The 26,398-nt window shown below is 37.2% G+C and overlaps 2 protein-coding genes and 1 pseudogene across 2 annotated transcripts in view; 1 reads left to right on the forward strand and 2 right to left on the reverse strand.

The window, feature by feature from the left end:
- Positions 1-6,113: 6,113 nt before the first annotated feature.
- On the reverse strand, positions 6,114-19,244 carry LOC127410823 (dr1-associated corepressor-like). The gene is made up of 7 exons (XM_051646023.1): positions 19,002-19,244; positions 17,429-17,501; positions 15,487-15,580; positions 15,266-15,388; positions 14,977-15,067; positions 14,484-14,575; positions 6,114-7,975 (listed from the first exon to the last, which is right to left on the reverse strand). Exons 1-7 carry the CDS (start codon positions 19,041-19,043, stop codon positions 7,813-7,815), a joined length of 678 nt encoding a protein of 225 aa, XP_051501983.1. The 5' UTR covers positions 19,044-19,244; the 3' UTR covers positions 6,114-7,812.
- Positions 19,245-19,735: 491 nt separating this feature from the next.
- LOC127411273 (UPF0696 protein C11orf68 homolog) lies at positions 19,736-23,057 on the forward strand (annotated as a pseudogene).
- The window catches only part of rela (v-rel avian reticuloendotheliosis viral oncogene homolog A), a 32,474-nt gene continuing 28,323 nt past the window's right edge, over positions 22,248-26,398 (reverse strand). Inside the window, exon 11 of the mRNA XM_051645751.1 lies at positions 22,248-25,077. Coding sequence (XP_051501711.1) covers positions 24,245-25,077 — 833 coding nt within the window. The 3' untranslated portion in view covers positions 22,248-24,244. The remainder of the gene's footprint in view (positions 25,078-26,398) is intronic.

The raw sequence follows: 26,398 nt of genomic DNA on the forward strand, positions 1-26,398 counted from the left end.
AGTAATATGCTCTGATTTTTTGGTTCAGGTGAGAATCCTGGCAGGTGCATTCTGAATGAGCTGCAGCTGTCTAATGGTCTTTTTGGGAAGGCAAAACATCTAATTCTGGCTATATTTTTTAGATGATAGTAGGCTGATTTAGTTATTGTTTTGATGTGACTACTGAAACTAAGGTCCAAAATGACACCAAGATTTCTTGATTTGTTGTCTTTAGATCCTTGGAGTCAAGGTATGTGTTCACCTTGGGAATTTTGCCTTTGTTGCCAAATACAATGAACTCTCTCTTGTCATTGTTTAACTGAAGAAAGTTTTGGCACATCCAATTGTTACTTTCATCAATGCACTGACACAGAGTCTCTGGGGCTGTAGTCATTTGGCGATAGGGCTAAAGATCTGGTTGTCTTCTGCATAGCTATGGTATGCAATTTGGTTCGTTTTCATAATTTGGCCTAGTGGGAGATATAGGGCATATATAGGTTGAACAGGAGCAGTGCAAGAATTGAGCCTTGTGGGACTCCACACGTCACAGATGTCCACTCAGATTCATAGTTACCTATGTTCACATAGTAACCCCTCCCTTCTAGATAAGACCTGAACCAGTTGAGGACCGTCCCAGAGAGCCCTACCCAGTTTTCCAGTCTGACTAGGAGAATGTTGTGGTCAACAGTGTCAAAAGCAGCACTGAGATCCAGTAATACTAGCACTGATATTTTGCCTGAATCAGTATTGAGCCGAATATCATTTAGGAGCGCCATCTCTGTGCTATGATGCGGATGGAAACCAGACTGTAAATTGTCCAAGTAGACATTCAAATTAATAATTTGTTCAGCTGATTGAAAACAACCTTTTCAATGGTTTTGTCTTTGAAAGGAAGATTTGAAATAGGTCTGTAGTTGTTCAATATTGAGTTATCTAGATTGCTAGGCCTATAAATAATTATAAATACAATGCGTGGAGCACCTTTTAGTACAATACTTAGATATTCAAAGGTCAAGTAATCACCAAGTGACACTGCATGCATTGAAAGACATCTTTAAATATTGCCGCTAATCCTCCAACTCTCCCAACAGCTCGTCAGACACTCATAAAAGTAATGTTTGGAGGGGCTGATTCATTGAGGACAGTTGCACTGCAGCTGTTTTATAACCAAGTCTCATTTAGAAACATAAAGTCCAGGTTGTTTGTGGTGATGAGGTCACTGACTAAAAATGACTTGTTCTTTAGTGAGCGGATGTTTAAAAGTGCTAACTTGACAGTATCTGTTTCTGGCCCCACAGTAATGTTGGATTTACCTCTAAAAGGCAACAGATTAGATCGGTTTGCCATACGTCTTGAGAAGGTCTCAGTCTTCCTATCACTTAGCATAACAGATATTGAAAAAGCTACTGGCACAGCGGGTTCCCATTAGTTCTGTAAACATTTGTGAGTGTTGCTGCTACCGTAGCGGGGACCCGATACGTATCACTGAGAGCTGTTGTCAGCTGTTTGTTGTTCATCGAGAGCAGAAGAAGGACGATGTGGCCCTGGCATTGTGGCCGGAGAGCTCTCTCAGAGGGAGGGTGAGCTGGGCCTGAAGGCTTTGGTGGTAGAAATGCCCGCTGTTTTTTGGTTGGTATCTGGGGGCTCGCAGCAGTGGAGTGGGAGAGCTTTCTACCAGCGTACACTAGTTCCTCCATTTTCTCAGAGAAGCTCAGGAGTGGGGATGTTGACGTGAGGGAGAAGGTGTGTGGTGACAGAGGCTGTGGCTCTGGTGTTTCTGGAGGCTGATATATGTTGTTGTTATCTTGGCTCTCTTGGCTTTTTTCCTGGAAATCGTCCTTGGGTCCTGTATCTTGGAGCAGTTCTAAGTCATCTGACTGTAGTATGCTCTGTATGTGGGGCTCAGCCCCATGTTGCTGTGTCTTCGTTGTGTTATTGAGGGATTTGTTGATCAAATGTCCACCCAGGTGCTGAAGTGCGATCCTGAGGTCATACAGACATTGTGGTGGTGTTTGTGTGCCATCCATGTAGTGTGGATTTGTGCACATTGCAGATGGATGAAGGAGGGAGAAGTAGATATTGTCCTTTAGCACTTTTGCCCCAAGTTTGTTTGGGTGGAGGCCATCTGAATTAAACAGTTCTCTTTGACTCCAGAAAATATTTAAATTATCAATGTAGTTCAGTCAGGTTTTGTGCAGCCAAGTGTTTAGACAACATATTTGTTCCTCAGGCTGGGAGCGGTCCACTGATGAACGAATGAACTTTCAATCTCCCAAGTGTTTCAAAGAGTTCATTGAAATCCCTCTTAAGGAGTTCTGACTGCTCTTTCCGAAAACCATTTCCCCCCACATGTGGAATAACCCGATTCACGGTCTTATGGTTCATCAGAATGATCAGAAGATCCTTATTTACCTCAGAAACCGTTGCTCGAGGAAGGCAAGTGGTAGTCGCCCCGCTACCAATGTTTCTGATAATGGAGTCCCCCACTATCAGAGTGCTGGGCTCGGTTGTGGTCTCAGCCGAACGCCGCTGCCTGCTCGACCTTGAGCGCCTGCCAGCTGTAGTGTTAGCTGCTGGCTGTTGTGATCTATGCCTGATCACCTTTGGGGTTTCTTCCTCCACATTCACTAATGGCTCAAATCTATTTTCAAGACATATTGGATGGCTAGATGGCTTACTGCCATCTAGTGGAATAAAATGAGACTTTTCAAAGTGAGTTAGAGTGAACAGAACCAGAATTACATGTTTACTAAGTTAGGACAACAAAAAATATTTATCATAAGATTATAAAGGCACACAATATTATTTATAATATGAAAATGAACTTTCTCGCTGACCTTAAAATTCCATTAAATTAACTCTCAACAAAAAGTAACGATGCAAAGTGTATTGAGATTTAAAAAACATACATTAATTTTTATTGAATGGAGCAAGATCATTTGTGTACAAATAAATAATAACAGAAGGTTGTTTTGATTAAACTTCTTTTAAAGGGATAGTTCACCTAAAAATGAATGTGTATGACTTTCTTTATTCTGATGAACACAAAGGTTTTTAGAAGAATATTTCAGCTCTGTAGGTTCATACAATGCAAGTGAATGGTGACCAGAACTTTGAAGCTCCAAAAAGCACATAAAGGCAGCATAACAGTAATCCATAAGACTCCAGTGGTTTAATCCATGCCTTCTGAAGTAATATGATAGATGTGGGTGAGAAACAGATCAATATTATTAACAATATCTGTGATTAAAGTATCAGTTTTATTTAGGAGTGTGTGGCAGTGTTTGTGCTACTGTGGGTGTATTATATGTAAATGAAGTTCCTCAGAATTTGGTCGTTGTGATATATATTCGAGAGAATAAAATGTTTGGATTTAAATAGATTTTTTTTGAACACTTCGTTATTTTGATTATATTTTCATTTCGTTTGAAGTGTAATTTGAATTCTGAAATATATTTGGCTTAATTTTTTCATGTTTCAATAAATTAATTTTTTCAAAATCAAAATCGACCAGTAGAAGTGAAGCCCATCCTGATATAATCACTGTTAATATTTGCCATGATTTGTGCGTCAGTAGATGAAAATGATTAATAATACTTACATTTTCTATAATTTAACAGCGTAAATTCAATTCCTGACGAGAACGCATTTTCCATGCGTATAAAAGGAGTGTGTCGCTGTCATAGAGGCCTGACATTCATCAGTTAATGCACAAAGAACGCAAGTCCATATTTCTGTTCTTCTAATTCACTGCATACAGTCCATTTACATGACTAACTTCTTATGATGCTGTCTTTAAATCGCTGGTGTTTGAGGGAATGGACTGTATAACAGGAAGCAGACGCTGCAATAACCGGAGAAGAACCTCAGAATTAAATTGCACTTGATCCAGTCTTTCTGAGAGTTGCGCGCATGATTTCACCAAAACCACTTGCGTCTAGACTTAAAAATACCAAAACTTCATGGCCCATTGACTTTGCACTTCTGACTTAAAACACTGCATTAATGTCCTGACTATACTTTGTTATCAGTTGAATGCTTCTTTGGTGAATTAAAGTACCAATTTCCTTCCAAAACAGCAAAATCTGTTCATTATTCCAAACTTTTGGCCGCCAGTGCAGCTAAGTTCTAAAACATGTTACAACATGCTAAAAACATGCTAGCAACACCTATCCAAGTATTAAAACATGCTGACAATGCCTAGCTAAGTGCCAAAACATGCTACCAACACGAAGCAAAGTGATAAACATGCTAACAACATGCTAGCTACATGCTAAAACATGCTAGCTACATGCTAAAACATGCTAACAACACTTAGCTAAGTATAAAAACATGTTAACAACACCAAGCAATGTGCTAAACATGCTAACAACATGCTAGGAACACAGAGCTAAGTACCAAAACCTGCTAACAACGCCAAGCAAAGTGCTAAAACATGCTAACAACATGCTAAAACATGCTAGCAACACCCAACTAAGTGTTAAAACATGCTTACAATGCCTAAGTGCCAAAACATGTTAACAATGCCTAGCTAAGTGGCAAAACATGCTAGCAATGCCTAGTAAAGTGCTAAACGTTATAACAACATGCTAGGAACACCTAGCTAAGTACCAAAACATGCTAACAATGCCAAGCAAAGGGCTAAAACATGCTAACAACATGCTAGCAACACCTAACTAAGTGTTAAAACATGCTCACAATGCCTAAGTGCCAAAACTGCCTAGCTAAGTGCCAAAACAAGCTAGAAATGCCTAGTAAAGTGCAAAACATGATAACAATATGCTAGCTACATGCTAAAACATGCTAGCATCATGTTCACAAAGTGCTAAACATGCTAGCATCACACTAAAACATGCTAATAACACCTAACAAAGTGTTAAACATGCTAACAGCACCTAGCAGAGTGCTACAACATGCCAGCAACATGCTAACACCACCTAGCAAAGTGTGAAAACATGCTAACAAAGTGCTACAACATGCTAGCAAAACCTAGCTAAGTTCTAAAACATGTTAAACATGCTAAAACATGCTAGAAATACCTAGCCAAGTATTAAAACATGCTGACAATGCCTAGCTAAGTGCCAAAACATGTTAACAATGCCTAGCTAAGTGCCAAAACATGCCAGCAATGCCTAGTAAAGTACTAAACGTGATAACAACATGCTAGGAACACCTAGCTAAGTACCAAAACATGCTACCAATGCCAAGCAAAGAGCTAAAACATGCTAACAACATGCTAGCAACACCTAAGTGTTAAAACATGCTCACAACGCTTAAGTGCCAAAACATGTTAACAATGCCTAGCTAAGTGCCAAAACATGCTAGAAATGCCTAGTAACGTGCCAAACATAACAACATGCTAGCTACATGCTTAAACATGCTAGCATCATGATCACAAATTGATAAACATGCTAACATCATACTAAAACATGCTAATAACACCTAACAAAGTGCTAAACATGCTAACAGCACCTAGCAAAGTGTTACAACATCCTAGCAAAGTGTTACAACATGCCAGCAACATGCTAACACCACCTAGCAAAGTGTTAAAACATGCTAACAAAGTGCTACAATATGCTAGCAAAACCTAGCTAAGTTCTAAAACATGCTAGCAACACCTAGCCAAGTATTAAAACATGCTGACAATACCTAGCTAAGTGTCAAAACATGCTAACAATGCCTAAGTGTTAAAACATAGCTAACAACACCAAGCTAAGTACCAAAACATGTTAGCAATGCCTAGCAAAGTGCTAAACATTCTAACAACATCTAATAAAGTGCTAAAACATGAATAACACCTAAGTACCAAAACATGCTAACAATGCCTAGCAAAGTGTTAAAAACATCCTAACAACATGCTAACAACACTTAACAAAGTGCTAAACATGGCTAACAACACTTAGCTAAGTACCAAAACATGTTAAAAATGCCTAATAAAGTGTTAAAAACATCCTAACAGGAGGCCTGGGTAGCTCAGCGAGTATTGACACTGACTGTCACCCCTGGAATCAACAGCTTTTTCAAGCCAATCAGTTTTGAGCCTTATCTACATGAACCGTCCAAACGAAAAGATTCACTGAAATTAATCAGATTTTCTCATGCTTCATAAGAGAGGGCGGTTTAGTAGAGCACATTTGATCAGTTTATTCTCTTCCTTCTACTCGTCATTCCAAATGCATATATATAAACAAGTTCATATATAATGTGAACGTGTCAAGAAAATGTTCAAACTCAGGGACATTTTGCATATAAAAAGTCACAGAAAGCATGCACATCCAAACAATATAATGAATACAGGTGTATGACCAAAACTTACGTCCGCAAAAACTCCGGGAATGTCAGCACACTGTTGCTCCCAATAAATTGAATGAGCTCACCACAGAAATAAAGTGACGTTTCGAGCTACATGCTCTTCATCAGACTTTTTTGGGAGTAACAGTGTGCTAACATTTTGCATATAATCATGTATAGTTTGAATAGCAAAAGAAATAGAATGATCAACTTTTCAACAGGGAGGAGAAAACACGTCCCATATATTTTGTTGATGTCAAAGGTCGTGTGTTGAAGCTCGTCAAATTAGATTTCAACATGGACAGTTTGTGTGACATGAACTCATCCTCAAATACTGAATCAATAATACATTTTTCATAGAGTTTTGATTACTTTTGTACAATATACAGTTTTAGTAGTGTGTTGGGTCACCACTCGATGTACAATCTAGATCCTGAAGTACGTTTTGGGCCTAAAAACTGATCGTTTTAATGTTGACAATCTGACTTCGTCACAATCTCTCGTGAGCAAAATCACATTAAAAGGAGCAAAATACTGAAACCTCAAATTTTATTTCACTCATACAAAATCAAGAGAATGTTAAAAGTGAACAGACAGTCTCAGTGTACACATTTAGACAAGACAAATCGAGCTGTCAAACTTCTCTTCAACTTCACAGCAAACATTAAAAGAGTTTAAAAAATATAAAACAAAAGGGAATAATTTATACAAATGTGCATCATACAGGGGAAATTATGACTCAAAAGCAAATGCGTTTTAAACCTTTAAAATGCTCACCCACGACCCAGCGGTATGAACTGATGCTACTTCCAATAAAACAAGACATTATCATCCAATTAACAGGAGAGAGAAAAAGAAAACTGTTTTGTGCCTTGTAAAAACTGCATGAAAGTGCCGATCAAGAGACATTAGCTTTAGACAGGTTTACTGGAGTTTAATCATATAAAACTAGCATTAAAAAGGACAAAACATTTTTTTTCACAAAACCAAAATAACTGTTTGCAGTCTTTATGCTGCTCCCTATCGCTTACAAAACAATTCAAGGATACACCAACAGCAACAATGATCCGAACGACCAGATCTGAAGCATTTTCTGCAAACACGAAAGAAAATAAATTCTCAAAATTACTCAGTGTCCTTGCTTTTCAGGTTAGCTTTTCTTTTTTGTAGAAGAATTGTATTTAGAGTTGGTGATATGCTCTAAAAAACATTGAAGACATAACGCGGGCGATTAGAAACGGCGCTTTGCGGAGGCAAAGGCAAAGGCAAAAAAAAAAAAAAAACCTAAGTGCAGAAATGCCACTTAGGGGTCCTTTTCCTGAAAAAAAGCCGACTTTTTATGTAAAACAACCATAGCTGATCATTGACAATAAAATAAGATAAAAAAAAAAAATAATTAAAACAGAACCAATTCATCTTCCTGTGACGTGGCTGCATGATTCCTACACACTTCTCGCAGCTATTTATGACTGTTCGTTTGTCCCGTTTACAATTCGCAGCCAATGAAGAACTTCAGAAAATGAATGTAAAAGAGTCGAGGAGCTATGAGTCGTAGTCTTCGTCGTCTTCGTTCTTCTGTGGCATGGGCGCGGGGGTTGGCGGGACCATACCCATCAGTGATGGGTGGGGGGCGAATGAAGCCATGGGCATCATGTGCCCGCCCTGCTGGCCACTCATGGGCATGTACTGGGGTGGCATGTCTTGACTGTTTAAAAGAAAGAAAAACACATACAGAGGTTTTTAAGTAATAATTTAATTAACTGTGCAATCAAAGCAGTGTTTATTAAAGATCTTAATTAGGGTGCCAGATACATTCAAACTTAATACAGCTAATTAACCCTTTAAGCTCAAATGGGCCGACGTTTTATTGCATATTATTGTAATCAGTCAAAGCATCAAACTAATCAAATAACCATGTGTCATATGCTGATGGAAAGCTCTCAAAATGTAGAATACAACCAGCTTATTTGTTTTACTCACATATATAGCGAGTAATAGCTAAGTATATGTCTTTGACAATTATGTTGGTGTTGCTTATATGCAGCGTTTACGCTTATAACTTAAAGAAAAATAAAAGGAACATAAAATTTCACATTCCACTATTTAGTGGAGGTGATTATCTTTCACACGGGTCCACACACAAGGTAATCGGATGCATTGATCATTAGATAATCCACATGAAGCACAATGTTACATATGACCACCAGGAGATGGCGCCAAATACATGACACAGACTCAATGATGACTCAAATGACACAGAATGAAACTCATTCTGTGAAATCTCATTACTAAAATCATGTCTGCATGCTATGCAAACCTTTAGTCATTGTTGTGTTTGCATGTGTAATTAGTTCTTATGTACAATTATTATGTTTTATTTGTTTGGAGATGTTTTTGGACACTAGGATAAATTATATTTGTAATGCTATAACTTTTGATTGCTTTGTCGTATCAACACAAATTTTTCTCAGATACAGTTGACATGATTGGGAACAAAACAAAAGCAGTTTTTCAAGCCAACTTATTTACACCCAGAGATATATTGTAAAATCATAAAAATAAGGGGGGGAGTACATTTTTGGCTCAATTTTGTGTGTGTGATTTTTCAGCAGATTCTTAGTCTGAGAGTTTCAGAATGTATCATAATCTATATCATTAAAAAAACTTTTACATTCTCTTTACAATGAGACTAAACACTTCACCCTCCATGTCTTTTTTTGGGTATGCCACTGAAGCAGGAAATCTTTAAAAACATTTTCAGGGCTTAAAGGGTTAAACAGCAGAATTAAAACATAATATTTCTGAACAAAAGGCAGCAGGGACTTCAGCAAGGTTATAATAGTTTTACATTTGTAATGTCCATTACAGAGTTCTTGTAGCTCAACTGGTAGAGCGTGCACTAGCAACGACAAGATCATGGGTTTGATCCCCCATTTCCCATTACTCAGGGAAAGTAAAACATGTATACACTGAATGAGTCGCTTTGGATAAAGCATCTGCCAAATGCATGAATGTAAATGAAAACGTAAATTAAATTTCTATTTTGTCACCTCAATTTAGTTTTGTTGTCGTTTGTAGGGCTGAAACTAACGATTATTTCTCGATTACTCGGATTTAACAAAACAACATTTTATTTTCTGTATTTTATTAAAATGTTAAAAAAGAAAAATTATAAAAGGGCGTTAGGATTTGGTTCGATTCAACGTACTGAATCGACAATGATACTATCACAAAACTTGAAACTTTAAAAAGTGTTTTTTTATTAATATTGTAATTTTTATCCCCTTTTCTCCCAATTTAGAATGCCCAATTCCCACTACTTAGTAGGTCCTCGTGGTGGCGCGGTTACTCAACTTAATCCGGGAGGCGGAGGACAAGTCTCAGTTGCCTCCGCTTCTGAGACCGTCAGTCCGTGCATCTTTTCACGTGACTCGTTGTGCATGACACCACGGAGACTCACAGCATGTGGAGACTCATGCTACTCTCCGCGATCCACACACAACTTACCACACGCCCCATTGAGAGCGAGAACCACATTATAGCGACCATGAGGAGGTTACCCCATGTGACTCAACCCTCCCTAGCAACAGGGCCAATTTGGTTGCTTAGGAGACCTGGCTGGAGTCACTCAGCACACCCTGGATTCAAACTCGCGACTCCAGGTGTGGTAGTCACAAAACTTTAAACTTAAACTTTAAAGCCTGAATCGTTAAAAGTTTGTTATTATTACTTTTAGGAAAATGCACAATTATTTTCCTTTACTTTTAAGCTTTAATTTAAATACTGTTCATTAAAGTGTAAAATGATTCATCAGGTTAGAAGTGGAACTAAAAATCAGCCCAGCGGAGGGCAATGGTGACACCAGAATATAAAAACAATTCTGCCCTGTTGAAAAATACATAATTAGATACATACATAAGATACATATGCTTGTATACAGTCACTGATTACATACATTTTAAGTATTTAAAATTCATATTGTACATTTTAAAGTACTGTCACGGATTACATGTTTCTAAAGTATTCTTTTCAAAAATAAATTTTTAATGGTAGTGTTTGCTTATCCAGTAAAATAATTTAATAATTTGCCACAGTATAAATATACTGGTGAAATCAGACAATACATTTGGCAATATCAGGACTATCAAATATCAGGACCCTTAGCATTATTATACATTATATTCAGCATTCAGTTTAATATACTATAGTACAATCATCAGATTCACTCGTGCTGAAAAGTCTCATCCCGGTGGTGCTCACTGTCTTACATGCACTCATATGATGAGAGGAAACCATCTAAAACACTTCAAAAACTGGCACACTTTGACCTCAGAGACATCAGTGTGATATCCATGAAAGCTGTACGACTGATTACACTGAAACTGAAATCAAGGTACGATGTTGCACGAGTTTTATCGAAATGATTGCGCTCCCAGTTTGATTGACATGGATGCGCTTGCTTGCATAGTGAAGTTTAACGGAGACTTGTTTGTGGTAAAGACAAACAGAAATAGGCGCCTGATCTTGAATTCATAACATGTATACATTACAAAACATAGAAAATAGCAGTAAAATGTAAATTATGCGCTGGAGAGAAACAAGTCTTACGCGCATTAAACAGCACAATCACTCTGTCAAAGCACCTGACGCAGTAACACATTAAACTGTATTCTGATCTTCTTTGAAGTGTTGATAAAGTGTTCGTGCACTGGACATATTGGGTCCTGTTTTTTCTGCTTCAACTTGTCTCACTCATTTTTCAAACAAGTTATCATGCTAACACATTTTTTTGCTACTGTAAAGTGACATCACAGACAGAGCTCCTCCGTGCCACACATTTCTAACTAATTGATAATGAAATTCGTTGTTTATGATCGATTAGTTGTTGCAGCACTAGTCGTTTGTTAGTTTTAGTTTCTCAGTATTTTCTAATCTAATCTAGTTTTCAGTACATTTAAATATGTAATTCAATATCCAATCTGTAAATAAGTGTCAGTATTTTAGTATGATGTCCTGACTGCATCAATGGAAAAATGCATGTTCGAGAACCGTTAACGGAACCGAAAGACCCACACACGTCTGTTTTGTTTGATTACTGCTGTGTTGCAAATGCAATGTGCTCAAACGTCCTTCTGTAATTGTCATCTAGTGTCATTCTCATGTTTCAATACAGCTGCATTTAAAATCATGACAGACCAAAAATATGTTGTTTTAATTTCAGAGGCATGAACATTTATTTCAGTTTAGTTTTTCATTCATGATATTTTCTATTTTAAATTTAAATATATATATATATATATATATATATATATATATATATATATATACACACACACACACACACACACACAGTTGAAGTCAGAAGTTTACATAAACCTTAGCCAAATACATTAAATGTTTTTCACAATTCCTGACATTTAATCGTAGATAACATTCCCTGTCTTAGGTCAGTTAGGATCACTACTTTATTTTAAGAATGTGAAATGTCAGAATAATAGTTGAGAGAATGATTTATTTCAGCTTTTATTTCTTTCATCACATTCCCAGTGGGTCAGAAGTTTACATACACTTTGTTAGTATTTGGTAGCATTGCCTTTAAATTGTTTAACTTGGGTCAAATGTTTTGGGTATCCTTCCACAAGCTTCTCACAATAAGTTGCTGGAATTTTGTCCCATTCCTCCAGACAGAACTGGTGTAACTGAGTCAGGTTTGTAGGCCTCCTTGCTCACACACGCTTTTTCAGTTCTGCCCACACATTTTCTATCGGATTGAGGTCAGGGCTTTGTGATGGCCACTCCAATACCTTGACTTTGTTGTCCTTAAGACATTTTGCCACAACTTTGGAGGTATGCTTGGGGTCACTGTCCACTTGGAAGACCCATTTGCAACCGAGCTTTAACTTTCTGGCTGATGTCTTGAGATGTTGCTTCAATATATCCACATGATTTTCCTTCCTCATGATGCCATCTATTTTGTGAAGTGCACCAGTCCCTCCTGCAGCAAAGCACCCCCACAACATGATGCTGCCACCCCCATGCTTCACGGTTGGGATGGTGTTCTTCAGCTTGCAAGTCTCACCCTTTTTCCTCCAAACATAACGATGGTCATTATGGCCAAACAGTTCAATGTTTGTTTCATCAGACCAGAGGACATTTCTCCAAAAAGTAAGATCTTTGTCCCCATGTGCACTTACAAACTGTAGTCTGGCTTTTTTATGGTGGTTTTGGAGCAGTGGCTTCTTCTTTGCTGAGCAGCCTTTCAGGTTATGTCAGATATAGGACTCGTTTTACTGTGGATATAGATACTTGTCTAACTATTTCCTCCAGCATCTTCACAAGGTCCTTTGCTGTTGTTCAGGGATTGATTTGCACTTTTCACACCAAACTACGTTCATCTCTAGGAGACAGAATGCATCTCCTTCCTGAGCGGTATGATGACTGTGTGGTCCCATGGTGTTTATACTTGCGTACTATTGTTTGTACAGATGAACGTGGTACCTTTGGGTGTTTGGATATTGCTACCAAGGATGAACCAGACTTGTGGAGGTCCACATTTTTTTCTTAGTTCTTGACTGATTTCTTTTGATTTTCCCATGATGTCAAGCAAAGAGACACTGAGTTTGAAGGTAGGCCTTAAAATACATCCACAGGTACACCTCCAATTGACTCTAATTAGCCAATTAGCCTATCGAAATCTAATTGGCTAATTGTCTAAAGGCTTGACATCAGTTTCTAGAACTGTCCAAGCTGCTTAAAGGCACAGTTAACTTAGTGTATGTAAACTTCTGACCCACTGGAATTGTGATATAGTCAATTAAAAGTGAAACAATCGGTCTGTAAACAATTGTTGGAAGAATTACTTGTGTGCACAAAGTAGATGTCCTAAACGACTTGCCAAAACTACAGTTTGCTAATATGAAATCTGTGGAGTGGTTAAAACATTTGTTTTAATTACATCAACCTAATGTAAACTTCTAACTTCAACTGTATGTATATATGTATGTGTGTGTGTGTGTGTATATATATATATATATATATATATATATATATATATATATATATATATATATATATACATACACACACACACACACAGTACTGTGAAAATGTTTTAGGCACTTGTGAAAAATGTTGCATAGTGAGGATGTCTTCAAAAATAATGCCATAAATAGTTTTCATTTATCAATTAACATCATCCTAGGTACACCTGGACACAGTTTTTCTTGGTTGTTGGCAGATAGTTTCAATTTCTGTCTCATCATGTAACCCCTTGTGGGGGCCATGACATTTGTTGCAGGGCTGCCTGTTCTTCTATTCTATTCGCAAAAGTAATGTTTGGGAGTCTAACATTTATATTTCCTATTGACACACTAAAGCTGAAGATATAAATAACCATCTTAATACAAATGTTTTTTGACACACCTTTTGTGCCTAAAACTTTTGCACAGTGCTGTGTGTGTGTGTGTGTGTGTGTGTGTATATATATATATATATATATATATATACACACACACATACACACACCGATCAGCCACAACCTGCCTAATATTGTGTAGGTCCCCCTCATGCACCCAAACCGTGCCAACCTGCATCTCAACCCGCATTTGGGCACCATTCTGAGTAAATTCTAGAGACCGTTGTGTGTGAAAATCCCAGGAGATCAGCAGTTACAGAAATACTCAAACCAGCTCATCTGGCACCAACAATCCATGCAACGCCTTGTCGTGGCTGATCGGTGTATATACACATATAATTATTTTTCATTTATGATATATGATATTAATCTTTGCCTTCAGTTATTCTGATTAATTTTAGTGAATCAGTTCATCCGGAAGGTAAATCAAGTCATTTACTTTGCTCATTCTGACTTTGTGTACCGCTCGATTAACGAATGAACTCATTTCCTAAAATGATTTGGACTTCCTAAATGCTTCATATGAGAGAAACAGGAGAGGCGGTTTGATTATTAGCACATTAAACCATTCAGTTTCACACATCACACTGCTACTCGATGAAAAGAGTTGCAGTTTGGTTAAAATGCGGTCACACTACTGAAAAATTTGTGCTGGCATTTTATAAAAGCAACAAGCCACTCGAGGCCGTGAGTTACAGTGATTTTACCACGGTTAAAAGGTCCGCTTCAGACTGTGCCAAACTACCCTGTAATGCATGCTTCCTGCTTTAATATCCATAATAAGTATGTATGGATGAACCTGTTGTAGTATGCAGTAGGCTGCATGTTTGTGCTGGATTGAGACACTTCCTCGTCATCTTCTCCATCTGTCTCACTGTCCTCTGAATCATCCTGGAGACAAAACAATATCAATGTTTGCACTGCAGGATTATATATAGCAATAAAAATAAAAACTCTGCATCATTTTATGATATCCAGTCTCTCTCTCTCATCACATTAAATTCAGACGCCAAACTCAGTTACGCCTGTGGTGAGATTAAAGTTTAAAAGATATAAGCTAAAACAAAAATTAGACAAAAACTAACCTAACCCTAACTATCATGCCCCAAAACTAAACTGGACATTACATGCTGAATTAAAAAAAACATGCCAAGTAAGGTCAACAACGTAGCATACTACTGTTTATGGTAGCACACTGCATACTTCCACATAATGTTTTTATACTTCTTACTATGTAGTATACAGTATATACTAGTTATCCATTTCAAACGTTTACCTGATGTGGTATTTACCTCTTGTTCTGACTCTGTGCCTGAGAGTTTCTTGTCTTTGCCCTTCGCCCCCGCACCACCGTTCTTGCGCCCTGAGCCCGGCTTACGGCCTCTGAAAGACACACAAATAAAAAATTTTTAAACACAAATCAGAAATATGAGCACTCTAAAACACTGTTAGGAGCAACTAGGAGTAGCAATGCTATTAACTACACATTTACATTTTCCACTTTAAAGTAGCTTCACCAACATAGTACACTGAACAGAATCTGAACAGGAAACAGATTGGATGATGTGTTGTGGATCTAACCTGCGTGAGATTTTCTCTCCACCCTCTGTATGGTTCTCCTCGCCGTCACCCTGCATGTCAGGCACCGCGGCCACTAGATCCTTCAGGAAATCAAACTGCTGCTCCAGTTCAATGCATTGCTTTCTGCAAACACACATATAGGCATAAGGAAACAGCACAACTAAACTGCTTTAACAAATGTAGAATATTTTGTAATACATAATGTGATATGGGTGACTTACAAGTGTGATGTCGTCATGGTTTTGGCGTTGCGTGACTGGGTGATGTGACAGGCCTTCGTCAGGAGAGATTCCAGGAAGAGCTCCAGTGCCCGCGCTCAATTCATAATCAAGTCAAAGATTGTTGATAATTGAATGTTTTTGCTTATAACGTCACATAAAATGAACGGAACACAAAATATCACATATCATGTGATTATCTTTCAAACGAGTCCACACACAAGGTAATCAGATGCATAGATCATTAGATAATCCACATGTTACATATGCACAATGTTACATATGGCCACCAGGAGATGGCGCCAAATACATGACACAGACTCAATGATGACTCAAATGACACAGAATGAAACTCATTCTGTGAAATCTCATTACTAAAATCATGTCTGCATGCTATGCAAACCTTTAGTCATTGTTGTGTTTGCATGTGTAATTAGTTCTTATGTACAATTATTATGTTTTATTTGTTTGGAGACGTTTTTTGACACTAGAATAAATAAAAAAAAAATGTATTCTATAATTGTTTTATTGCATCAACACAAAATGTTTCTCAGATACAGTTGACATGATTGGGAACAAAACAAAAAGCAGTTTTTCGAAGCTACATTATTTACACCCAGAGATATATAATGACAAATATGTTTTTTTTTTCTAGCAGTTTCTTAGGCTGAGAGTCTCAGAATGTATTATCATCTATATAATTAAAAAGTAGTTTTCTTTACAATGACACCAAACACTGACCCTCCTTGTTTTTTTGTTTTCTTTTGTCAAGCCTTTAATTTTGGGTATGCCACTGAAACAGGAAATCTTTACAAACACCCTCAGAACATAAAGGGTTAAATCAGCCAGGGTTGTCCATTTTTCATTTCAGAAATAAATATTAATAAAAACACAATTTTATTCATATTATGCATATTACTGTGTATTTTGTTCATGTCTCTTTGTGTTTATTGTAACTCGTAAGCTGTTTTAACATTTACAGTTTGAACACAATTACAGATATTCACAATTTATTTCTTACTGTTTGACATTCCAAATGCACATATCAGCTACTGTATGTACTAACAAGTAAAAATGATAATTTTTATATGAATAATTACATGGTAAGTAGTGTAAATGCCCATTCCTGATATCAACAATTGAAGTAGTTAAAATGCTCACTTGAAATCTGTAATTTGGTTTCTACTGGCAATGTTATTTGAACTAGTATGTTAGCCTTTTTAAATATCTTTTCTTACTTTTTAATTTATTAATACCTCAAAAAATCTAATATATTGAAATACATTTACAGATATCAAAATTTTTAGCATTTTTACAATTTGTAATTTAATTGATGTCAGGAATAGATATTTGCACCAGTAACTATGTAATTAATGACATGAAAAATTATAATGTTTACTAGACAAAGGTGCATTGCTGAAATGTGAAATTTCAACAAGAAATAAATTAGACATCTGTAATTGCATGCTGAAAAAGAGTGAATGACTGATGATTGTGTAATTATACTAGTAAAAATACAGTTTTGTTTTAATTCAAGAAAGGGTATTTATGCAAGTAATTGTCATTTTTATTTCAAAGATTTACGTTTTTCCTAGTGCAAGATGTAATTCCACTTCTGATCTCAAGAAGAAGCATTTTAACAAGTGAAAATGTAATTATAAAATATCAATCATTAATATTTTGAACATGATTACAAGTCAAAAGTGATAACTGTGTGTATAGTTTCCTTTTCGAGCACATGTCAAATGTGACTTTCTGACACCTCTCACAAACTGTAGAAATAAACAGATTGTGATTGTGAATGTGGTTACTGCATGTGTTTGCAGCGCAGAATAGAAACAGCACCAGTCTCATGAGATCCGGTCTCTATACAAAACAACTGGTTCCAAAACAAACATGTGTACACAGTGGTGATGATCCACTCGAGGTGAAAGTGAAAGGATACAGATGATGACAGGAACTGCAGCGGCGACTTTACCGATTTCTTCATCTGTCTGCATAATCTTCTTAATTCTGGCCTGAAACACACACACACACACACAAAACTACATCTGAAACATTTACTCATTTAATAATCAGTCTATACAAAAACACTGTTAACGGGTCACTGACATAAGGTTGTATGAGGTGATAAAAATGAAAAATCTAATTAAAAACACACGTCAAAATCATAGAAATGAAATCCTGGTGTCCATGTTGGTTTCACAAATGTTTAAAAAACATTTTAAAAAAATTCTACAAAATAAATACATAAATAATTTAATGACTTTAAAAATGTCATGTGGTGTAACCAATCAAAAAGGTATTAAAATGCTTATATATATATATATATATATATATATATATAAAACAATAAAAAACTAATTTTACCTTGACAAATACGTTCTATATATAAATTTATATATTTACCTATTTTTCAAGGTAAAATTAGTTTTGTTTTTTTACAAATATAATTTTTTTTTAGACAAGAATAAAAAACAAATTTTACTTAACTTTACAATATATATATATATATATATGTTTTAACCCATTTATCAAAGTAATTTAAAAAATATATATAAATAATAAATTTCTATCAAGAATATAAAACGTATTTTAACTTGAAACACTGGTTAACAAAAACATAAGTTTTTGTTTTATCTATTTTTCAAGGTATAATTAGTTTTATATATATATATATATATATATATATATATATATATATATATATATATATATAATTTGAGATTTCATAAATGTCAAAATAATATCTGATATTTAATGACATGACAAAATAATTATATCTTTTAAACTTCACAAACAGTCATGAGGATCTAAAGGGGTAAAATAAAAATATACCTGCACAAATAAAAATACAAGTAAATAATCCTTTCTATATATGATATATATTAATTTCAGCTGTATTTACTCACAGGACTCTAAAAGCTAGCATATGTTGGTTACACCACCTGACTTTGAGTTGGTTTTGTTAATATCAAAATAACTTGTTTGTAAATGGCATTTTTAGTGTATTTTGGATTAATTTAAAGTAAAATAATGATGTCACATGATTGACCCTAATATTAAAAGTGAAACATGTAACTATTCATGTGTGTTGTTTAAATGTCTTGCACTTCACATGTTTAATTGATCATATTTAAATCACAGATCTGATCATACAGTATATCATAACATACTAAACACATTCAAACATTACAGTTAGCATTCATGCTAAAGACCCCATCCTTAAATCTACACAATCATTTTCATTGATCATCTTAGTTTGAGTCCGTATTGAACCATTACACCCTCTGACGTCATAAAGTGACAGATTAGATCAGATTAAAACTGATTAAAGTGATTAATCTCAGACACACTGCAGTTAGCATGCTAACGGCTAACTGATTAGCCTGAATGAATGTGTGTTCTCATTATATTTCTATCATTTGCTGTAGTCTAAAGCACTAAAAAACTGTTAAATGCTCTTAAACTCGTATATTTCATTGAATATGTTGGATTTAGAGAGTGTTTTGTCTCACCGGAGGGAATCTGGCGTTATATTTCTTCTTTTTGCTCGGCATTTTAACGGAGAAACGGACCGGGACCGGTACCGGCACCTCTGACTCGGTTTTGTCAGTCAACCGTTAAATTAAATATATATGAAGAATTAACGGCTGTATTCGGGTAAATCAGCCGCAGGGGCGTTTAAAGCAGCATTGCTGATCACCGTATGTGTGTTTATGCGATTTGTATCGTCGTGTTACGGTGAAATCAGCGTGTTGACTTTCTGACTGCGCAAGTTTTCGCGGGTTTACGGTTTGTTTCGCGCGCTTCCGGTGTTTAAATAAAGTCCGTTGGTTCTGCGCGGGAAGCGGAAGTACTGAAGCGGAAAACTGGGAAAGAGTCGCAGTGACTCAGCAAAGTTTTACCAGAAAAAAACACGCAAAAGTGAGAATATTACACTTTTAATATATTTAATGTGGAGAGAAGTAGTTTAAAATGATCATATGGGCGTTTGAGATTTATTATGGGTTATTTTGTGAGGTAGCGTGAGATTTGTGATTATTAATTCCCCACTGACCAGTGAAAAGCTAATAGCTAATGCAATCACACGCAGTTGATAGACATCCAGATGGACAAATAAACAGGCAGATAAAGAAGAGCTGTTGATTTATAGATCCCCCAAAAACATTAATAAAATACAGTTTTGTGATCATAAACTCAGTTACATTCAATTCTATGACTGAACTCTTTTATAATCCCACAGTAAACGTGCCCACATCCAAACCCCCGGACAGAACGCAATGGCCGAGGACGATGGCGCAGGTCAGGCCGAGGACGTGGCGCAGGTCAGGCCAAGAGGTCCAAACATTTCTCGGCAGAAGGCTACGCCGCTGAGTCGATGGCCGCAGACATGGACCCCTGGATCATATTTGATGCCCGCAAAACACCCAGGGCCGAATTTAATGAGTGATTAGAGTCCTACAGACCCTCACAGGTCAGTCGCCATGGAGATGAGGAGGGGGCACTGGACCCATGGGTTGGATCGCCATCCATGGGCCGAAATACTCGGTGTCATGTGACATCAAGGGTATACAGGACAGCTGGGAAACACTGTAGGACAGCAGCCAAAGCTTCACGTTCCACACCATCAAAGAGCTCGCGTTGAACCACAACATCCTGTACGGTAAGTGGCTCATGCATTTGGACACGGGCTTCAAAGTGGACAGCGCTTGGGAGTGCATTGCCAAAGCCACTCTAGACGGCAAGATTTCATCGGCCAAAGTGAGTCCAAGAAATCCCAAATCCGACACCAAACATGTGATTTGCATCTACAATCCCAACTTTACAGATGAAGAGGAGGTGATACGATTGGACTCCAGAATGAAGTGTGTTCTCCACAATAAACCGGATGTGTACTCGTACTTGGGAATCTACCGGAACAACCGTTGGAATCTCTGTCCGACCATCTACGAGAGCATGTTTGACCTGGAGAGCGTTCCTCACCGCTCCCACATCATCAACAGGGTCACCAATTTAGAAGTCACCTGAGAAGCTTTTGCGGTACACCCAAACAGTACCTGTCCCGTACTGGGCGATGGCTGGCGACTCTCCATACCGTCTGGATTGGCGACAGTTGGACTCTTGGATGAGGCGTTGAGGAGCACTTTGGAGCACCAGGAAGCCTTGGTCTACTCGGTTTTGTTTTAATTTCTGCCCTTGGAGCGACTTAACTTGATTATGTAAAGATTGAAGGAGATTAGTCTTGTAAATGTCTACTTTGCAGAAATCTTTTGCATTACAGACTGATTAACATTTGAGGTGATATATCGTACGATCACCCAGAATGCATGTTGACTTGTGTGAATCAAAGTTAATACTCAGAATGATTGGTTAAGGGCTTTAAATACCTGTGTTTTCCTTTTAAAACATGTTAAGTGAAAACTTTTGTATGTTTAAAAAGGTTTTGTTCTACCAGATGGGTTCTGATGGGAACACATTTTGCCAAATAAACTTTGTTGGATTGAAGCACAATTTTTCAATTTCTTTGAACAGATAATATCATTTATTACATCTCTAGTATTGTACAAAAGTATATTTAATTTGTACAATATTCCCACATATAGTTTTATCTGAAATAACGTGTCAAAAAAGGAGACTGAATTGTATTTAACTGTAATAAGGCCACAAAACACAGACAAACTTTTAGGATGATATTTGGATTAAGTAGTACAATATTATGAAGATTGATTGAACACTTCAGTTAAAACCATATTTTCTTTGCGAGTTGCAAACTATCACTACATGTAACCAATTTCAGCTTAAAGCACTTAAAGAGTTTACGGAGCAAATAACATGTTTGTGATGTATAACAAGCACACGTTTACTATACTAGCAAGTATGTAATTAATAGCATACAAACAAAATGTGTTTAAATCTCACAAAATTATTTTCTGAAATAGTTCTGCGTTTCCTCACAATGCCTTTATCCCTAAAATGAAAATGAACCATTTTACTACAATAACCATGATATTCATAGAAAAACCACAGAAATAACATAGGAAAACCAATTAAAAAGAAATAATTTACTACATAAAAAAAGGGTTACTACAGTTTTACTATAGTAACACCATTGTTAATTTGTGGTACATGTATGGTTTTCAAAACCATGTTTTCCACCAAAAAAACATGCCTTTATAAAAATTAACCTGCAAAAAGTAAACCCGCAGTAACCATTGATGATAAGAACAATGTTTTTTTTAAAACATGGTGTTACTATTGTAAAACTGAACATGATTTTTGGCAGAATGATTATGCTCTGTATTATTACTATGGTTTTACCACTGACATCATGGTTAAAATAAGGGTTCTGTAATAAAACAATGGTACATTTTGTGGTTATTATGGTTTTACTACAAGTACCATAGTTCACTAATGGTTATAGTTGTAAACAATGGTTAATTTTCATAATATGGTTAAAGCTATTGCGAGGAAACCCAAAACTATTTCAGAAAATAAATTCCCTCCCAATACTCCAAGGGGCTCTATGTTTCACCCCAAAATCAAAAGCACATTGTCACCCAATTCTCATTACTGCAACTTGAAATTAGTCTTCGACTGTAATTACTGCTTTAAATTAACTTTTTTTTAAAATTACAATCAGCACAGATTAAACTCCTAATAATAGGCTTCATTTTATTTATGCAAACTATAGTTTTTTATTTATTATCTTTCGATTTTTGGGTGAAAAAACCTGGATATGTTCTTGACAGTTTTTTATGAGACCCCCCCCCCCCCCCATATAGAGCTTCAGCATTATTATTGCAAGACATACAACAGTTCAATAACTGAAGTACTAACTTGGTGACTGATACTGCATTACCCATGACCTGTCATTAATATTTTCTGCATCTATCTTTACAATGGAAACACGTTTCACACATTTCCTAATTGCAATAAGATTGTTTATCGTAAATGTACAAATCTTAAAACATGACAGAATTCAACAATAAAACTTAAAACACACAGTTCTTTAGGTTGTGTCCATTCCCTTTCGCACAGCACACTGTTGGCACTGATGACTACACTGTTGCGTAGATGTCAGTATACAACAAATACAACCAAAAAGTCTTCTGTCAGTGGTAGTCTTAACAAAAACCGCCAAATATTGTCAGATTATAACTGGAGCATAAAGTTCGTAACGGATCACCAGAAAAAAGCAAAGTACATAAAACGACAAACCTGTGACGTCCAATAAACACAACAAAAATGGAGTGGCACTAAGGCCTTGATCAAATGCTAAAAAAAGGCCAATCCAAGCTGAGACCAGGAAATTAATTCATTTTTGTGGTAATCATCATTATGTCCCAAATTCTGTCAATTGAGCTCAACTTGCACTGAACCCTAGTATATTCCTTTAAATTTAATTTTTTTCTAAATTATTTGAATATTCCCGGACCTCATCAAGAATCCCTTGCCTAAGGTCACTTCCAGCCCAGTACGTTTTCTTCTGTTATTACATGGCACTCTGGAATACTGGATTCTGATTGGTCAATGGTGCTATCTAGCGGTCTGATATTTCTCAGTAACAACTGGACATTCACGTATCAGGTCGGGTATTGCGACCTAACTTTCCTACTTCTCGAATCACTGTGCAATCTCTATAAGCAAGCTAATACAATAATTTCAACTCAAATCAATGTTACACGTCCATTTATTTACTTTTTTGCCAAGTAGCCGTGTAATAAGCCGGATAATGAGCAGTCAGACGATTGTTATCTCAAAAGAAATCCCTTCAGGCTGAAACAAGATGATCACCAGTTAGGTTTATTTTGCGATAACAATCAGCTGACTGTACATTATCCCTTACAAAACACATTGATTTCGCTAAGTTTATGCCTCTCTTCCACACCAGAAAGGCACTTTCCTCCACCAAAACGGAGTGTTGCTTGGAAAACGCTGGGTACTGATTCATTTTGACATTACACAGAATGAGTCAAACCAAACCTTTACTCTCAGTGAAAAGATCTCGCTGCTTAACTTCTTCACCACTATACTACTCAATCACTGCTAAGTGAAATATCAACATTTACCAGCCAGTGGAGAATCGCAGACATTTATAGACGCGTAACATGACATTTGGTCGCATATGCAAGTGATTGACTCCATTGTAGAGGGCTGATCTTGGAACTTTTCAAATGAAGATCACGATTAATCAGAAAATCAATATTTTTACCCAGCCCTACTCTCCATTATCACATACTTTGGAAAACGATTATGGTAGGAAACTAAAAATGGAGCTCTGTACGTGGCTTAAGATTCTCTAAAGATCTGCAATGACCTATAGCTCAATATTGGTTATTCAAATAAACTCATAAGTTTTTAGTAGTTACTTGGCAATAATGCTGAAATTTCTGGTCAGTGATTAGCTTTGTTTACACAACCGTCGTATTCAGGCTTTAGGAGTCGATGTATAGAGGTTTATTCATTTTAAAGCTGGCTAGCCTGCTTTTGCCCCACAAGGTAAGATATATAACAGAAAATAGATATTTTATGATTCAAAACCACCACCCACTATTGTATACTGATTGATCAGTCTACAACATCTTCAAATGGTTTCCTTCACCTCGCCCCACGGATTCCAACAAGTAAGATTCATCTGTACATGAAAGTCTATTAAAAGTAAGAGAAGACAACCCCAGTTTTTATCTACAGTCTTCCATTTAAGGTTAATTTGAACACAAGTTGTCAGTCTCAATAAGGTACTTGTAAAAAAAAATGGTTAGGTCGGGTGTCCAGACAAGAAGCTTTGGTTGTTGCTGGTGAAGATGGACATGAGGCGGTCCTCATCCATCGAATTCAGCATTTCAAGGTCATCGAGAACAGCAGATGCAGAGGGCGGGGCCGATGGGCTGTCCATCATGTTCTCGTTTTGTAACAAGTTGGCGATGCTTGGCGGGAAAGTCATCCAGGTGGAGTTGTTCCCCATGTGATTGGCCGACTGCTCTAGCACGTCACCAGCCGCATTTGTCGTGGTGATCTGGCACGCAGACTTCCCGATTAAGGAATTCCCCATCGCACCGAGTCCCGTTTCTCCAGGAAGTCCACTCTGTCCTAGCAGTGCCTGGAAGTCATCGATGTTAATGTTGTCAACGTCAGAGCCTTGCGGATCAGGGAAACTTGGGAAGCTCATCTCTGGAAGATCATCTTCAGGTAGGGAAGCGTCAACTCTGAAGGCTCCAGCGCCAAATGGGTTTTGGTTGTCTTGGGTGACTGCACTGGAGCTCCCGACGGCCTCCACTCCAGTTCCGGTGTTGACAGGATCCTGTGGTCTTGCGGTGAAGGTGTTAAATGGAAAGTCATGCAGATCAGACAGGTTAACAGTGGGGAAGTCTTGGGGAAGTGGGGCAGAAGCAGAGGCTTGACTTGGGAAGGCCACAGCTTTGGGTTGAGGGTCCATGGTCAGGCTGTTGAGGAACTTCCAAGTTTCACTAGTAGATGTGGACGGCTCCACTTTGAGTAAATTCTGTGTTTGCTGGGTGAAGAGCTGACCAGGTGCTGGATTGAAGTGAGAGGACGACAGCTTAACTGATTGACCTGGATATGCAGCAGGAACTGAAAGAAAAACACAGAGTGTGAAGGAAAACAGAAGTAAAAGTTCACTCAAAAATGAAATTGATGTCATTATTTACTCGCCAAACGTGTATGACCAAACGGTTTCTTATGTGGAACACAAGGAAAACTTTTGACGAATTTTTACACAGCTCTAACAGTAAATAGTGATTAAAAAAGGAATTGTTTCACCGCTGGAAGTTTTCATAGGTCCTGGAACTAGTTAAGGGTTCACATGAAGCCCTTTTTAGGTACTTTTCCATGGATATGTACTTTTTGTCGCTGTCACACCTGAGGAACTATAGTTCCTTGAAGCCATTTTAGGGGACATTTTTAGCTCCTACTCCAGGGTAGGTACTTTTGGGGTGTAAAGGTGCTGCAGCATGTTATATGTGTTTGACCAATCACGTATAACACGCAAATAGCTTTGAGAATCTCAAGGAAGTCACAAGAAAAATGTTCGATAGTCTCTACGGTTGTTCCATTCCTCGTAAGAGTTCTCATCTAGAAAGTTACCATGGGAAAAGTACTGAGACTCGCAGACGCAGCCCTCATTAGTGAGCATCGTTGGCGTATGCGCTGGCCATTGACTGTACTAAAAGAGCATCACAAATCACAATAGTGCACAAGCATCTAATGCGTTCATATTTACTTGCAGTCAACACGGTCACCCGGGCGCGATCCAAAACGTGGAAAAACAAGTATACCCTGGCCTTAATAACAGTGGTTAGCTGGACAGACGCTACTCTGCAGAAGAAAAAATTCTGCGCAAGTTTGAAACGTCTACCAGAAACAAAAAGTACAAAAAAATATTGAACATCTCATCAAGTTAGGTTTTTATGATCCTTACATTTAACAATGTAGATTGAAAATAAGACTGCAAGAAAATAAAAGGATTTTAGTTCAGGTACTAGTAGGGCTGGGCGATATGGCCAAAAATACTATCACAAATATGTTTTCTCATATCGTTTGATACTGATATTTATTACGATATACATTTCATACCATTAATGGGGGAAGGAAATGCATTCCACATGTTTTTTAGACCTCAATAATGAATGTTAACATAACTTGTTCGTTTACAAGTAAACTAAGGAGGACTAGCTACCTTTAAAGTAGACTCAGTTTAGGATTTAATCCTACATAAGGTGTGTGTGACTTCTTTTTGACGAAATTTAGCATATTTCATCATCTTCAGCAGATGTTTGACTCCACTGAAAGACTTCCTTGTGACGCTCCAGCTCAGTAGGTGGTGGTAATGCACCAAAAGCTGGAATGCCAACTGCCAATATACATCACAAGAAACTCTTTCTTGCCCGTGACA

This window comes from Myxocyprinus asiaticus, chromosome 2, assembly GCF_019703515.2.
Source record: "Myxocyprinus asiaticus isolate MX2 ecotype Aquarium Trade chromosome 2, UBuf_Myxa_2, whole genome shotgun sequence".
NCBI classification, from domain to species: domain Eukaryota; kingdom Metazoa; phylum Chordata; class Actinopteri; order Cypriniformes; family Catostomidae; genus Myxocyprinus; species Myxocyprinus asiaticus.